At 37.0% G+C, this 17,037-nt stretch overlaps 1 protein-coding gene across 1 annotated transcript in view; it reads right to left on the bottom strand.

Moving 5' to 3' along the window:
• ENPP3 (ectonucleotide pyrophosphatase/phosphodiesterase 3) overlaps positions 1-16,751 on the bottom strand; it is a 35,537-nt gene extending 18,786 nt beyond the window's left edge. Inside the window, exons 1-11 of the mRNA XM_063151194.1 lie at positions 16,486-16,751; positions 13,352-13,430; positions 11,329-11,451; positions 9,945-10,070; positions 8,813-8,873; positions 7,470-7,567; positions 4,853-4,932; positions 4,182-4,301; positions 2,682-2,791; positions 1,218-1,283; positions 266-338 (exon numbers count right to left, since the gene is read on the bottom strand). Coding sequence (XP_063007264.1) covers positions 266-338; positions 1,218-1,283; positions 2,682-2,791; positions 4,182-4,301; positions 4,853-4,932; positions 7,470-7,567; positions 8,813-8,873; positions 9,945-10,070; positions 11,329-11,451; positions 13,352-13,430; positions 16,486-16,587 — 1,038 coding nt within the window. The 5' untranslated portion in view covers positions 16,588-16,751. The remainder of the gene's footprint in view (positions 1-265; positions 339-1,217; positions 1,284-2,681; positions 2,792-4,181; positions 4,302-4,852; positions 4,933-7,469; positions 7,568-8,812; positions 8,874-9,944; positions 10,071-11,328; positions 11,452-13,351; positions 13,431-16,485) is intronic.
• Between the last annotated feature and the right edge of the window lie 286 nt (positions 16,752-17,037).

The following is a 17,037-nucleotide window of genomic DNA, read 5'->3' as shown; positions in this document are numbered from 1 at the left end:
AAATAAAAATTAATATTTTTTGTATTAGTGTGATTTGAAATTATTTTCTGCCAGTCTGTTTGGTTAATGGTTCTTTTGATTCACACACAGTATGGGAATCATACCATTAGGCTCAACCACAAGCAAAAGTTTTTAACGAAAAGTCATAAACAGTCATGGCAATTTTTCATCTACTATCCTTTTCAGGTCTATAAATTGGTTAAGTTCAGACTACAACACTATTTTTAGTGCAATTAAGTATAAGAAAAATATAGGAACTACTTACACCAGCACTAACTGGTCCAAATGAATGTCCAGAAGAATCTGGTTGTTCAATATATAAAGTGTATATATCAGGCCTTGAATTAGAAATAAATAAGAATGGAACATTATGAAAATTTAGAGGCAGCACCTAAAGAGAACGCTTTGATTTGAAAAAAAAGCAATATTAAATGACATTTTAAAAGGAATTATCAGTAACCTCTTTAAACCTTGATAACAGTCCATACACTAAATATAATCATCCAACTTCCTCTGAGTTTTGTAATTAATCAACATGGGCTCTTCAAAGTTACAATTTCATAAACAATATCCAGTGTCTTAACAGGTAACCAGAAATCACCCTGGAAAAATTCAAGATCTCAGACATCAGAGCAAACAATCCTTTTTGAGATGTAAATGGAACTACCATCTGAAAGAGCTCTTCCTGACTAAGCAGTGAGACTCTAGAGAGCATATTCTAACTGCAAATTCATTAGGATTTTATTAGCAAATTGCCATATAAAATATTTCATTTCTTTACACGTCACAAAGTTAACGCCGCGATCGGCACTGACATTTACTTTTCATCCTGAATTACTTACTACAATTACTTTCATGTATTTAACCTTTCTTGTGCATTAGCCTTCACATAAAATCTTTCATCCACACACTTAAACTAGAAACTGAATCAATGTTTCCTACAGGACATACACCAAGAAAAAAGACAGAACAATCAAATAAAACTCATACAACAGTACATCCTGTTCAGATATATGTTCACTTTTTAATCTTTTGTACCTACAACCTTATCATAGCTATGATAAGATACAGAACAGGCTTAAGTTCAGCAAATAATAATTTAAAATGGTGAGGAAGATTCCATGTTTCACAAACATGAACATAAATTTCAATTGCTAAGCATTAACACCTTTCTAAGCTATAGTCTAACAAAGCAGGTAGATATTACAAGGTGTTACCTCTCAGACTGGGCATTATCAAGCCACTTGAGTATTCCTGAAATTCTCTCTTCATATGGAACAGAACTGAAAAGAAAAAAAATACGTAAAAAAGATATGATGTTAACAGAACTTTCTGACTAGCACTTCTATTTCCCAGATACAGAGAAAGTGTCCATACTCTAGTCATATATCAAAGTCACAGATCTGGAACAAAGAATGATGCATTTTAACAAGGTATAGCAATTAATTTTATTACTCTCATTTTTAATTGAATATAAGTCACTTTAAGTGGTAAATTAGACAGACCCTGATTTTGCAAACACAAGCCTGTGTTGGTGGGACTACTCATATATTTTAAAATACATGCAAAAAAAGATATTTTAAATTGAGGAAATAAACCTGAACTACAAGGTAGAATAATTTTTATTCTTTCCAGCAAGTATAAGCCTTGGACTTTCACATTTTAAAAGTAAGTAATAATGTCATCCAGTCCTTTGTGAGATCATGCTTTGTTTCCTGTAAGAGAATTCACCCATTAAATATCTCTGCTTTCCCTCAAAGTCATGCACAAGCTGTATGTTAGTTACTCACAGTACTTAGATGTTTTCTGAGTACCAAGCCTACACATCACTGCAAATTCTGTTATCTACAGAGACTTGTGGTTCTATGCTTGCTTTAGATTATCTTTCTAAAGAATCATGGGAAGCATACTGCAATCATCACAATCATCAAAATCTAGAAATAATTTACTAATGCCAATGCCTTCCATAGCAAAACAAACAAACTGCACGAAACACAAATGACAAAAAAACCCCAACAAAAATAATGCCACAAAAACTATGAAGGCAATTGGTACTTCACATGTGCAACCTTTGAGTTAACTAGAAAAAAAACATACAAGAACTATGATTCTACAGGTGTGTGCACATTATTAAACATGCAAGCAAGACCAGAGGAAATTCAGAACCCCTCTTCTTTCAGTTTCTTCCCTATCCAGCAGCCTCTCTCCAATAATTTCTGTCCCCCATAGCCTTTTGCCTTGACTTCCTAGTTTGTGTTTGTTGTCTTAAGGAATAGGTTATCTGTAAGCTTATTCTCAAGTGCAAGTATTTTTAGAGTGCTATATAATATATGTTGATTTTACACATGGAAATATCGCAGTCATTGGTGCAGCTTAGCAGTGGCTACTAATCATTTCCAGGATGCTCTCCTAGTGTTTTGCATTTGGCTAAGACTTCTAAACTGTCTAGGAGAGCAGAATATACAGTACCCTTTGACTTTCTCATTGTGAATCCCCTGAATGGCTTTGAAATTTTCAAGTATTTTTGGTAATTCCATGGCATAACCAGGATAATGTGACATGGCACTTATCTGTCAGACTTGTTTAAAAATCTTGTATTTCATTTCTTTCGACTGTCAAATAGCAGTTTAGATTTTTGGAGTAATCTGCAGGAATTTAGTACAAGCTGTACCAGATCTTACCCGTTGTATTTGTTGTACAGGGTGGGGTATTTTCCCCCAATTGGAACATCAGAGCCTGGCCAAAAGAAGGTGCCTGCTTTCAAATTTTGGGACATTGCTGTCAGCCAGACCTTTGGGTAAAGATAAAAACAAATGATTTTTTGTCACCACTGGAGGACTTCAGATCACAAAAGTAGAAATATGTGCTGCAAGCATGCATTTTTCCTTCTCCTTTCAGTTACCTAATCACCATATCTGATGTGAAGTTTTGTTTCCTACATTCTGAAGAAAAACTAGTAGCATGGAAACCATGATGTTGCAATTTCCTGGATAGTCTCAGCATAGAAAATCACATAGGTATTTCCATAAATGCATAAATGCCAATGGGCAGTGATCCCTTTTCCTGTGGCAAAACCCAGGATCATGAAGATGGAAGAAGCTGCCTTAGGGATATTCAGACTTGTCATCAGGAAACATTTTATGACACATACAACACAGGAACAGGCTTCCTAAAGAGGTTGTTGCTGCCTATGTCTGTCAGTGTTTATGAGGCATTTGGACAACGCCCTTAAAAATGTGATCAAATGTTTGGGCAGCCCAGAGCTGGTCAGGCAGCTGGACTAGATGATAACTGTTAGTCCATTCCAAATAAAATATTTTGTTATACTAGTTTCATTTTGTTTTGTATCTATTTCAGATATGAATACTAATTGTATGACTTTATTATAAGAGGGCATAATTATATTAATCCTAAAAAGTGCAGCTCTGGTTGTGTTACAAACCTGACAGAATCCTTCAGGAAAAGAAACAGCACCAGAATCTGGATACTTGGGTATATTATAAACATTACTACACAGACACATAGACACAGACACACATATACAAAGGCATATTAAGTAAGTATACTACATATTGCATATATTTAGGGTATTTTTCAGCATTATTATTAGAGTTTGATATTACTAGGAAATTAATAATATTAATCATAACCACAGGTACAATTCAGGATTGTTATGAAATGTGTCATATGTCATATATAATTGACATTTTTTCTGAAATTAAGCTCTTTGCTACTCTCTTCCTTGCTTTTAAATGCCTGGACATTTGCAAAAAGATACGCGTAAATATATGTAATTTAGAAACAAATTTCATTTTGTAACAAGTCATCAAGAGACAGCAAAAAAAAACCAACTCCAAAATCAAATCATACTGAAAATTTACTGTGGCTGCTTGTGGCAAGAAGACCATTCCAGTACTAGATAAAATATTTCAGGTTTTTTTTTTTACTAACTGCCACATTGAGTGAAAGTTTTAAGTCTCAGAATTAATATTTTAAGAGTCCTTTTACTTTTCATAACAAGCAAATTATTTTGTAGGCAGCCTATAATATGAAGCCTACAGGTTATCTAGTACTTTCTGCAAATATATTTCATAGTTTTTAATTTTATTCCCTTTTTGTTTTGTTTTATGATATGACACAAACCACTCCAGACATAAATACTGTATGACAAAAAAACCTACTGGTTGCCCTTTCCACCATGCAGGTTTGAATTTTTCCTCCCCTGAAAGTGAGAAATGCGCATTCAAGTCTACATCATACATGTTGTTGTCAATGATGCCATGAGATTCTGGATACAATCCCTGTAAAACAAGAATACACAAAATAAAATGCTTAGTCCTGAAATCAAGCGGACCCTAAACTATGTTTCAATGCACACTGCTACAGTGCTGCAATTTCTAAAGAAATTTTTCTCTTAGAAGTAGAACGCTTTCCTAATTCACACAGATCGTCTTCCTGCCAGTGAATTCAGACTGCCCATCAAATTCCCTTTCCCATATTTCCTTCCCAGCCCAAGCAAAACCAGATGTGCTGTAGATTAAGAACCCTGTGTGTCATGTGGCTGCATGTCAGCTGCCAAACCCACCCTAACAAACGCTATCATCAAAAGGCTGCGTCCTCACCTATGCTCACCCATATCCAATTAAACTGACAAGGATCAGGAATAAGCAGCCCACAGGCCAGGGCAAGATGTAGAGCCACACAGATCATGCCTGTATGTACCATCTCAGCATCTCTAACTCTCTCTGATATCTTAGCATGAGTTCCCATGTCCCACAAAAAAGACAGCCACCACAAAATCCTTTCTGTGTAATCCAGATACTGGAAAGGAAAACCAAAAATTCTCACTTACTGTGACAATAGTATAGTGGTTTGGAAAGGTTTTTGTTGGGTAAACAGCTCTCATGTATTTTGAATGTGTGCCACATGTTTCTGCAACAGATCAGGGTATTAATATACATTTTCTTATATTTTCTAAAATTGAAAACTAACAATCTTAAAAACAAACAAAAATCACCACTATCAGTTGCTGCAGTTTTAGGTGGAGAAATATCACTCCAAAACAAGACTCATACAATCCTGGTGTCTCCTTGTGAGCTAAGCCTACTGTCCCATTGCAGTCAGTGGACCTGGATGCCCAATTTAGCTGCCTAAATCCTAGAGGCCTGTGGTCCTTAAAGAGAAATCTTTAATGATCCTGTCTGGCCTTCAGATGCTCCTCCTCCATCTTCCATTTATTTGGATTGGTCTGCCAATCCAAATAAATTTCTCAGATACTTCTGAGATCTAAAATGGCCTAGCTATACATATTATGCAATGAGACTGAAGCCTGAGATCAGGCCAAACAAGATACCCTGCAGGGCTGATTGGTGACAAGCAGGGAAGGGCTCATTTGCTGAAGCACTGGAAACAGACTGGGAAACCCTCTGATGTCCAAGACATCTGCATGAAAGTTGACAGTTTTGATGCAAATCAGTTTGAGATCTGTGTTCCCTGACACAGCTGCTGAAGGCCATGGCACTCTGAAGTATACCAAAAACACAGATTAGGGCAGCAGCAACTTGTCCCGTGGCACCCTCTGTCTGATGACTGATCTAACATGTCCTCTAGGCTCTTGCACTGTGCTGTGCAGACTATATTAAACATAAACACACTGACTTCAGTGAACATATAATCATCTCACATGCAGACATCTCCAAGAATATGTCTAAATGCAAATATTCTGCCCTGGAAAGAATCCCACCCCAGGTGTCCTACCTGTATCTCCAAACATTGCATTATTTTTTCATCAATCACAGGTTCTTAGCACACAAACATCTGTAATGTCTAAATCCACTCTAAGATTCAATTTATTTACCCACAAAACAAATACATGAAGACTGGAAGATGCCTTAATGTTGTTTTTACATCTAACTCACATAGACAAAGTTCTATATTAAGCTTTAACCAGATGATTATTTAATTCATGATAAAACACACTTTTTTCATTGATGTAGAGCATTTCAGCCAAAGAACAGAAGCTGATTTTAACTAAGCAACCAAAACAATGAAAATGTGAATTTTTTCAACAAAATTATTCCAGTGTGATACAGAAATAAAAAAAAAAAAAAAAAGGTTTAATAAAAAGTGTTTGAAGAATGGCTGAATAATTGAATAATTGAAAGGTATGAGAAAACTGGCAAAATTTTCTATGGATTTCTCTTGCACAATAAAGGATCTATATTCATAGTGTACATATTCTATAAGCTTGATTACCTTTATTGAAAGTTCTAGGTTAAAGGAGTTAATAGAGAGTAAAGATTTTATGCTACCAATCAACATTTATTTTTTCTTTTGTAAAGAAAGAAATTTCTCTTTCCTGTAGATTTCTGAGAAATATACGCATGAGTGTGCTTAAAAAATTGCTCAAGTTGACCACAAATATGTGCAATGCTGAATTAGATTGGTTCTTGTTTCAAAGGATTTCTTGGGAACACAGACATAGAATGGTATTCGCTCCTTTTGCCAGTTTGGCATTCCCTTTTCACCTTGTTTCAAAAGACTGGAACTGAATACTGACTTCAGCACTCGTGACTCCTTCACTGATTCAAGTTCCTTCCAGTCAGAATGATGTCACAGAATAAACAATTGGCCAGAAAAGTCAGGTTTGCACATTAGTTCAAGCTCAGGTTTCTGGATACTCTCATTATCCTCAAACAAGATTGTTAACTATTCCATAAAATGCAGTACTTCATAACATGCATGTGAAATTTTCAAAGGAGCACAATAGAATCATAATGTAACATACTCAGGACTGATACAAATACTGTCAACTTAGACTATTGCTGCTGAGAAGAAGTTACTAAATATGGAGACATTTTGTCCAGGTGTCTCGAGATCTGAGTTCTGAAATATTCAGGAATTTTAACCAAATATGCACAAACAGTCTCACTTTTTAAAGCACTTCAAAGCACAAGCTAAAGATCTTCAACTTACTCTTCCTCACAATATTCAGAAATGCTGGAAAATGGTTACTTGAGCCTTACTGCAATAATGTCAACATACTTAAAATATCTGACTTGAAAAAAAAATTCCCCATAACTCAATGCATTATACTTCATTGTTCCACTCCTTACCAGCTATCCAGCTACTTTTTAATGCAGTACTGAGGGTGCAGGAAATGCTTATCTAGAACTTTTTCTCAGTTTTAAAACAGTATTTTAAAGTATATTTCAAACCGTGTATTTAATAAAAGCTGCTGACCAATATTAGAGGCCTTGTTAAAAAAAAAAAAAGTCATGTTTCCTGTGCAAATACAAGAAGCAATGCAGAATATATATAATAATGAAAAGATACAACTGACGAGAGAGGCCTGGTTTATGATTTTTTTACTGCTGAGCAACCCATATGCATTGACAGTAGCAAAAGGGACCAGAGAGGTTGCATGCAGACTTTGAAAGAAAACAGTCAAAAGACCCTTGGTAACTTACTGAGTTTTTCCATATTTGGCAGCAAAGAACTCCAAGTGTCCAAATATTCTGCTCTAAACCCATCCATTGAAAAAAGGATAAGTGGTGGGAGAGTAAATCTACAAGAAAATATAAATTTATCATCATAAAGAAGTTCAGAGAGTTGGTGACTTATTAAGATTTCTAACAATATAAATTCAGCTTTTATAAGCAGGATCTAGTGTATTGATCTGCATCCCAGAATGAATGACACAGTGTGAGATAAAGAAATAGTTCAATATTGAGAGCAAATAATAATCCTTCTGGTAAGAAACCAGAGGAGGAATAAAATACAAGTAATCATTTCAGTCATAATACTTTTTAAAAGTTACATATTGCAATCACTATCCCAGTTTGTTCTTATTAACAGTGGTCTTTCCAAAACACAGAAGCACACTAGCATCCATAGTTTGTACAAAAACAGTCTGCATAGAACAACTCACTGATTTGAAACTGAAATAAAATGGATCTTTATACTGCAATGTGGTGTATTCCACTTAAAGAAGCTCCTCTCCACTACTTTCCAAGCTTTAGCCTACAAAACTCTGTTAACTCAATAAGTTATTTGTTGACCTAAAATGTGTACTTTGATACCTGTTTTGGGAGGTGCATGCAGGAACTACAAAGAAGTCACAGTGCTAGTGGTCTTACTGTTATAATTAAACTAAGTTGATAGTAAAATCAAATAAAATCATGGATAATGTCACAAATACCATAACTGAGCCAAAAATTAATTAATCTATCTTCAAGGACAACTTTTAAATGTTGTTTCTGCCTAGCCTCTACCCACTATCCTGAAATCCTGCACAAATAGCAATATTTTTTCAGCGTTTGTAGATATACAGCTACTTCATAGCTGTCTTATCTCCATAGCTACCTTTTTTCCTGCAAATAATTGGAGCAAAAATCCCCTGAATAAGTCTGTTGCCTAAAGAATTGCAATCACAGATTCTATCTATCTGTTATTACAGACTGCATAAGGTGACTTATCTGAGTTGTCAAAGATACAACATGGTAACATAAAATGGACTATGAACAATTTGTGATAAATGAACCTTGAGATAACTCTAACAATTTTTCCAGGTCTTTGCTGAATTTCAATCTGAATTTGAACTTCTGTACTCTGCCCTAAACTGTAAATGATCAATGAATGACGAAGGTTTTAAAAAGAACAAACATTCCTAGTCACAAACCATTTCTACAGAATATTCCTCAGGGCAGGGACTTTACTCTCCATAAATACGAAAACCTGTTTCAGAATACTGGAGTATTTCTGACCATTGCAAAGATTTTGTTTGCTAAGAAGACAAATTCCTTTATCCTACCCGTCTGGACACTGAGGAGTTTCAACTGACTCACATGGTTCTTCTACCCAAGATGTTTCACCTAAAAGGAAAAAAAATACTGAGTTAGCACTGAACCCCACCACCACCACCAAAAGAAGCAGCTGCCTGGATGATCTTTTTAAAGCTCTTCCTGTAACATTTTCTGCTTCAACAGAAATCTATATTTAAAGACACCTTTACTTTAGAAACAATTTGGTGTGACCTATCAGGCCCTCAAACCCTGAAAGGACTAGTGCTCACAACTGCAAGTCAAAAACAAAGAACATATGCTACACAGAAAAGCAAAGAAACAAAATGAAGACGAGAACACTATGAAAGCTTAGCCTTTTATTGAGTTTTAAATTAAAAATATTCGAACTGCATCCTGTCCACACTAGGCTACTTATTCCTTTTTCCTTTTCTGGGTACCACTGACACACTTAGAGACAAGCCCAGGGCTCCCTTTAGTACTTCTTTTCTTTCTGTATGTTGTGGTTTAACTTTTTTTAGCTTTAATCTACATTTAGTTAACAACTATAATTTTGCAGAAATTGCCTTAGATTTATCCCCTTCCACAATGCAAAGGAATTCTGGTAACAGACACCATGTCACCTCAAGTGTCATTCCTGTAACTGAATTATACCTGCACTATTCTTTATGTGTTTAGCTGGAGCCAGTATGAAACAATTATCCATGAACAAAGATATTCAAAAATAAGTAAAACATAAGAAATCCAATCTAAAACCAGATTTGTAATAAAAAGGATGGGAAATTTTAAATTAGAGATGACTACTACAATATATACTTCAGATTGTCTCCACCTACTTTGGAGGGAAAAAAGGATGAAAAAAAAAAGAATAAAAGGAAACAATCCAAAGCCCCCACATGGTATACTTCTGCAATATCCAAATCATTCTATCTGTCTCATGAATGACATAATTCACAGTGTTCTTCAGAAACAGCATTTTTCACAGTGAAAAATACCAAAAGCTTCATCTCAAAATATTAATTTTTCAAAATGCGAGTCAGACTCTGGTCTTGAGAAACAAATTCATCTACCTTTATATTTTCAAAGTTTGCCCATCTATTTCATACAAAAATTTATATATAAAACTTTTAGATTTTGATTTACCTTTGCAAATGCTGTAGTAATTTACACAGCAGTCTTTTTTCTGCAAGCAGTCATCCGAACAAGAACAATAACTTCCAGGTATTCTTGTCTCACCGCAACGGAAGTTAGTGCACGTCCAAGATCGGGCTTAAAATTGGAAGGAAAAAAACTATGATTCAGTTCACCTCATGTGAACTTCTTTGCATGGAAATCCTTCAAGCAGGTAAAGGAAAACAAATTGTTATTTATGTATACTGTTTGAGTTGCTTTAGAAGTTTGCTCTGGAAAGAAAACTCAGAATTTCATTCAATGCAAAAAGTCAATTTCTTTGGTCATTGAACAATAACACAGAGCCATAAAATAATTTATTTTACAAAGGTATCCCCAAAGTCATCTTCCTCAAAGCCTTCCATCTTTCCAAAAAGATCTAGGGAAAAAACCAAACCAAACAAAACAAAACAAAAGAACCACCACTCCCTATTTCATTTACAGAGGAGAAAGAGAAGCAAACTGATCTTTTTCATGCTCTTGCACATGAGTTACAGCAGAGAGGAAAAAAAAAATAGAGAAATGAGGGCTGAAGTGGGCAGAAAAAGCAATAAGAATGAAGAAATACCTGAGCAGCTGCTGGGAAAGCAGAACAGTAACTGGAGAGGAGCCTGGCCTCAATGCAGAACCAAGCTATTCCCCTGGAAGACAAGGGGACTGCTCCAGTCCCAGGCACCCACTGAGGTCTGCATGAGGCTGGAGAGCACAACTGACTGTGAAACACCCCCTTATTTTCAAATGTGCAAGAGGTACTGGCACAACAGGGCTGCTTCAAGGTCCCTGTTTAAAGATAACCCATTATTTCTGCTCATGCTCATCTTCAGCTTTGTATGTGCCATGAAATATACATGGCAAATGCTCTGGTTATCCATAAGGGGCAAAAATACAGGGGTCTGATTTGAGAAAGATGCAGGAAGATTTTGTGTCCTGCCAGGTCACCAAGTTACAGCTCTCTAGCCACCTGATTACAGAGGCAGCTTGACTCTACCACATCCACCTGAACAGGAAGTATAACTTTACCATGAGGATGACAGAGCACTGGAAAAGTTGCTCAGAGAGGTTGTGGAATCTTCCTTCCTGGAGACATTCAAAAGCCACCTGGACACAAGCCTTAGGAGTGTGCTCTAGGATCTTGCTTGAGCAGGGAGGTTCAACTAGATTGCCTCCAGTGGTCCATTGAAACCTTAACTATTCTGTGATTTTGTGATTTTTGTCACATTTCCCTCCCTAGGAAATGTGAGATGACCTCTATGTATCTGCATAAACATGACAATTACCCATTTTCTATTCCAGAAGAAAATGAAAAAAATTCAAAATCAAATGGACACCAGCGAGCACTGCCTGGAGGGGAACTTACTAGGCTCCACACAGGCGTCCTCATAGTCCCAGCAGCAGTCCTGACGCTCCTTGCAGCCGCTGTCGCACTGGCAGCCGGGCACATCTTTCCTGTGTGGCTCGCTGCACTTGTGTCTGCAGCTGACTGGAGGGAGAAGGCAGCAAGGCTGAGTGCTCAGATAACCCTGTCCCATGTAGGTCAGTTAAACTGATCATGGATATGGGCTGCAGGGAGAGATGTGCTGAATAATTTCCCAAATCTGATTCCCTAGCCATTTTCCAATATGGTCATCAGCACACGGGCCAACAGGGTGGAAGCAAGGCTGTAGGAATCCCTCTGGGAGCTGAAGGTCTGGCAGCTGTTGGGACCATGCTGGCCCAAAGCCTGGGGCAGGGCTGTTTCTGCAACAGGTCTCTGCAGGACCACTGGCACAGGAGCAATGCCAGGTTGTTCCACTTATCGCTGGCTGGGGGCTATGTACAAATCCCAAAGGGACGGGACTGCCAGGAACGTGCCTTGAGCTGTTTTATTTCCTAGCATCATTCTCATTACATCGTTACGACAATGGGAAGAAGATGCTATCAGCTCACATCTCAGGCAGCAGACAAAGAACTTAATGTACAACTTACTTTAAAAGCTTTTTAATAATCACACAAAGTAAAAGCATATTGGCAGTAGTTCTATCTAACCGCTATAAGCACATGTACCTTCGGTTAAAGCAATGCTTGCTTATTTAAAATACCTTACCTGCTCCTAAGCCTTAAAACACAATGCACAGAGCTCCATTATTAAGCTTAAAACTTCCTAATATCTCGCTAGATATACTTTTCTGCAGCTTAGGGAGTTACTCTAGACAAGCATTAATACACAGACCATTGTTCTATTTGTCCTTACTTTTCTACTTTTTACATAATTTTTCTACTGACTTATCTCATGGCTACTGCTTAGCTCTAATCACAGCTCTGCTGCCTCTGAGGCCTGCCTTTTGCAGTTTTCCCAAACCCCTCTGATTTTATGGATCCCCACACCACTCTGCCAGCATGAGGAAGGGGAGAGTGGCATCTCCCCTGCTCATTTCTAGGTCTGAAATAAAAGAGGAGGACTGATTCCCACTTTGGATGTTCTGTAATAGACCTACATGGGACAGAAGCTCCCTCAGGGCAGGGTGCATCCACATTCTCTGTACTCCACTTTGTAGAGCCAATGCAGAGCTAAAATAATTTTCAAATTATCAAAACCCAATTATGGTTCCATTTTATCTTATTTGCTATTGAAAGTCTTCAGAAGGGTCTAACACTTGATGAGCTACTAGGAAAACAAGTACAATATGTGTTGATTAGCAATGAGAAATTTGCAATGAGAATGTGCTTCCTTGAACTCCTCCAGAAGGGATTACTATTGTTTCAATTCTAAAGGAAGTGTTTTATTTAATTGACAGTGTGCTCCATTTGTTTGTTCTCACCTAGACTGACCCCCTGACATCAAACATTACTTTTTTTTCCTAACTAAAAAATACCATTCCACTGAATCAAGCCACTACCCCCCTTTTACTGTAGCTTTACAGAAACTCAGGTTCTCAAAGAATATTCATAATCTGTTTTAGCATCAGCCTCCTGAACTATGACAAATATACTGAAGATGATCCTATGATATTTCTTTCACAAAATATTTTTTAAGTAATAATTATATATAATAGGATAATTGCAATAATTATATATATATAATTATATATAATAGGATAACATATCCCAAATTTTCTGGAAGTGATAACTTAATAAAGCTTCCAATGTGCCATGAACTAGGCTTCACACATTTGGAAAGATTCAGCAAGGCACTTGGTGGTTTAGGATAGTTTTTTCAAGTACAGATTGTGAGTGCTCAGTTTTTATACAATTGAACTCAAAAGAACTTCACAAGAACTTTATTTTCACAGGTGGTGATTTTTCACAGATCATTAACATTACACTATACAAAAGAGCCTTTGCTGAAAGCCTTTGCCAGATCCAGATGGTTGGTAATTTTGCTGAAAGTATCATAAACATACCTTGCTCCTGGTTTCCACGTTTGAGTCCTAGTCCTAAACCTAGTCCCAGGGATACAACCACCAAAACACACAGCAGAACCTGCCACACAGACACAGGGAAACCAATGTTACAACTGTGATAAATTGTTTTCTTTATTAGAAATTAACTCTTACTAATATTTCTATGAATGCATGATTTAAGAACTAATCATTTCTCTGAAGTTCTTCATCAAAAAATTGAGCCTGAAGATAGGAGAGGCACAATAGTTATAACCTTCGAATCTGAGGTCCTAATGCTGCACTTTTAACCTGTGGCCAGTTGCGATGTTGTAATTGAGGAAAACTTTGCTGGAGAAAAGAAAGTAGGAAGTAATCAGTGAATTAATCTGTTTTGCATGGGCTTTGCTTGTACAAATAAAGGCAATCACTTTTATTTATCTTCTGTATTCACCTGATATGATCACAAGGATTTCTTAAGAAATTTAGCTGGAATGAGGCTGCAAGTGTAAAATTTTCACCCACGTGCCAGTTTCTTATAATAAGTCACCTTGTTCATAAGGTTAGAGTAAATTGGAAGGAGACCAACAGCCCAAGGAAACTCTATAACAGAAAGCAGCATAACTTTTGGGAGACTGGGGGAGAGCTGAGAAAGCCTCTATTCATCAATAGACACAAAGCTCAATAGACCAAAGACAAATGGCAATTCATCCTGGCTGAAAGGTGCAGAGAAAAGTGGCAACCTTCTCAGAGTATTTTGTGATATGCGCACTTTCCTCTTCGCTAAGATAATCATGGGAAAGAAAATGCATATCACAGAAAAAATCACCATGAAACAGCCCAGTTTATGTCCCATTTTAGCCTCAGAGCTTTTGTCTTCTGCCATTTCCAGGAATCAAACTGCTGATTCCTGGAAGTACTAAGGTTAAAAATAAAGTAGAAATGAGAGAAGATGACTCTCAAGCTCGGTACAATTGTAATGGAGCCTCTTATCTGAGACTACAGCAATTTTAGGGAATTGAGAACAACTGCCCATGCGTCCCTTATCTTTGCTGCTGCCTGTCCTGCCTTGCAGGTGCTGGGCCAAAGTGTGGCAGCAGGGAGGGCTGCTCGGTTCTCAGGTGTGGGTGTACAACTGATTTATTTCTCTGGCAGCACCAAACACTAGCAATGCCATAGTTACTTCCTTCATACTTTCTCCTTCTCAACTTTACCTTCTTCCTGCTACTTACTCACAGGGTTTTGTACAGATGTACCTCAAAAGGAGTGGAAATGGGACTGGTGAGAGAACTGGATGAGGGAGACAGATGGAGTAAGGATGGAAGTAAGTGTGGAAAGATTACCCAAACTAGCCGAAATGCTGAAGTCCCCTGAAGAGAGACCTCAGGTGTGAAGGCAGCAGTTTAATCCTACAAGCAGTCAGCAGGCTCTGAGAATAAGGGTGTTAGGGTGTTCCTTTGGGCTAGACCAGCAGGCACTCTTTCTGGGCAGGGAGGCTAACTGCCAAGTGTTTCACTGAGCACAGATAAGCCTAATCACCAAGGCATGTACTTTTCACCTCAAAGACACTGTGGTTTTTACCCTTCATTTGACTAAAACTCACATTTGTAATTGAAATAAATAGATCCTACTAAACTGAAGTACAAATTCAAATATAGCTACTACAGCAACAAACATTTCCACTTCTTCAAGTAATAAGACAGCTGAAGTAAAACCCAAAAATTCCTATTGGGTATACAGATAAGATGATGCATTTATTATAATATTTACATAAACACCCTTGATTTTGGGACATTCATTCTTAGAGCGAAATAACTTTGGGAGCACCTATTCAAATCCTCAGGCTTTCCACAGCTAACTTCTATGACCAAATTCAGAATTACAACTACTTATTCTTAGAAAAGTTGTTCCTAGGGCATATGCTCTGTTTGCTGGAGAACTTACACTATGACTCCTCTGCCTAAAGTTTCAGGAAGAAGTTGCCAAGAAAGTGCCAAGAAAGTATTTCATATATTAGATTTAGCAAAAACATAAATTGTGTGGAATATTAACATTTTACACCTCCAATATGTAGCTTGTGAGTTTTGCATAAGCAGGCATTTGAAAACTAGCACATCTGAAAGAATGAATATGTTTCAGGATACTTAAATTTCTCACTTTAGTTTTCCAAGTACCTCTTGAAGGTATAATTTACTTTCCTTTATAGTTATCCAGTTTTCCCACATTCTTTCTCATGACTCATTTTTAACTGATGACTTTAGGAAAAATATGTCTGATATTTCATCTTCTTTTTTTCACAGTTTCCAGTATTTCCCTCATATTTTATGCAATCCTTGCACAATGCAGCCTTAAATTTCACATAGTACTATGTGAAATTGTTCTGATGACATAGAGCTGAAAAGCATAGTAGCTTGACTCTTTTTTATAGGGCTGTTCTCCAAATTAAGTTGCAAGTTTTTCTAAAATCAGTATTTGTAGTTTTCTCTAAATTTCAATTTACAAATGCTAGAGCTTGTGCAAACATATATACATATTTAATCCTTGTTTCTATTGTGGTCACAAACAGAAGATACACGAAAATATTTTAAAAACTTAACAAAAAGCCTATACTTTATTGTTTACAAGGCAGCTGCCTAGCTCTTAAAGCCTCAGGGAAGAGGTGAAGAGTTGACACGATATTTGAGATGTGGGACTGACAATACTGCACAAAATATTTCATTAGGCTTTTCCCATGCCTTGCTTCCTGAGTGTTTTTTGCCAATTTCTTGACTACGGGTTCTGTTTTGTTAATGACAAATATAAAGATACAAAAGTAAGCAAAAAGAAAGTGTGGTTGCTTTGGCCACAAGCACATCTGTTTTGAGACAATATCTAAAACAAAGTATCAAAGCAATATCTTCACTATGCAAAAGAACGGTCAGGTTAATGAAGTACAACAAAAACTGCCAGAAAAAAAAATTGCTTCATAGGTACTAGGAGAACTTTAGGAATGTGCCAGTGAAGCTAGCGGAGTTTCAGTGTCACACTCCTGCAGTAAAATTTTAACTACCAATTACTAAACTACCCCAAATGATTATACTGATACAGTGAAACTTCAAAACATCCTGCAGATTTGAGAATGGTTAAAGTGGCAGCCCTGAAGAGCAGCACCTACTTACAGCACAGATGACTTTGTATTTCACGACGGTTTTTTTCTTCACATACTCTTCTGATTTTAAAGACATCTCCTCTGAATATCCTTTGTGATCCTCAAGTTCCATTTTGGCGAGCTCTGCCACTCGTCTGCGTCTCCTGCTTTTCTCACCCCCCCCAGCTGTGTTAGCTGCAAGTGAGAGGCTACTCCTTCTTCAAGAGTTCTAGTACTTTGCTCATAGGTCTTTTTATGAGATCTCAGCTCTTGCATCCGTGTTAGGCTTGCAGGAAGCCAAAGCAAGCAGGAAAACTACTCTGAAAGGTCAAAGGCTGAAAAACACTTATCTGTGTTTAGGGAACCTGACTGTTCAAGATAAGAACGGCATTAGGCAAACACTTAAGTGAAGATTAGAACTAAGTGTTGTTAAGCAATAAAATGCTAAAATACTCAAGTACTCAACTATTTGGTTAAAAGCTTGTCATCCAGAGAATTTATCCTCAAAGAAAGTGTTAAATATACGAAACCAGTATGAAAGGAGAGGGTTTCTTATTTCGTGTTCTGTGTCACGCCTATGTAT

The sequence above is a fragment of the Melospiza melodia genome, chromosome 3 (assembly GCF_035770615.1).
Source record: "Melospiza melodia melodia isolate bMelMel2 chromosome 3, bMelMel2.pri, whole genome shotgun sequence".
Classification (NCBI taxonomy): domain Eukaryota; kingdom Metazoa; phylum Chordata; class Aves; order Passeriformes; family Passerellidae; genus Melospiza; species Melospiza melodia.
Note: the sequence above shows the minus strand (reverse complement) of the source record. Positions and strands in the feature narration are given on the sequence as shown.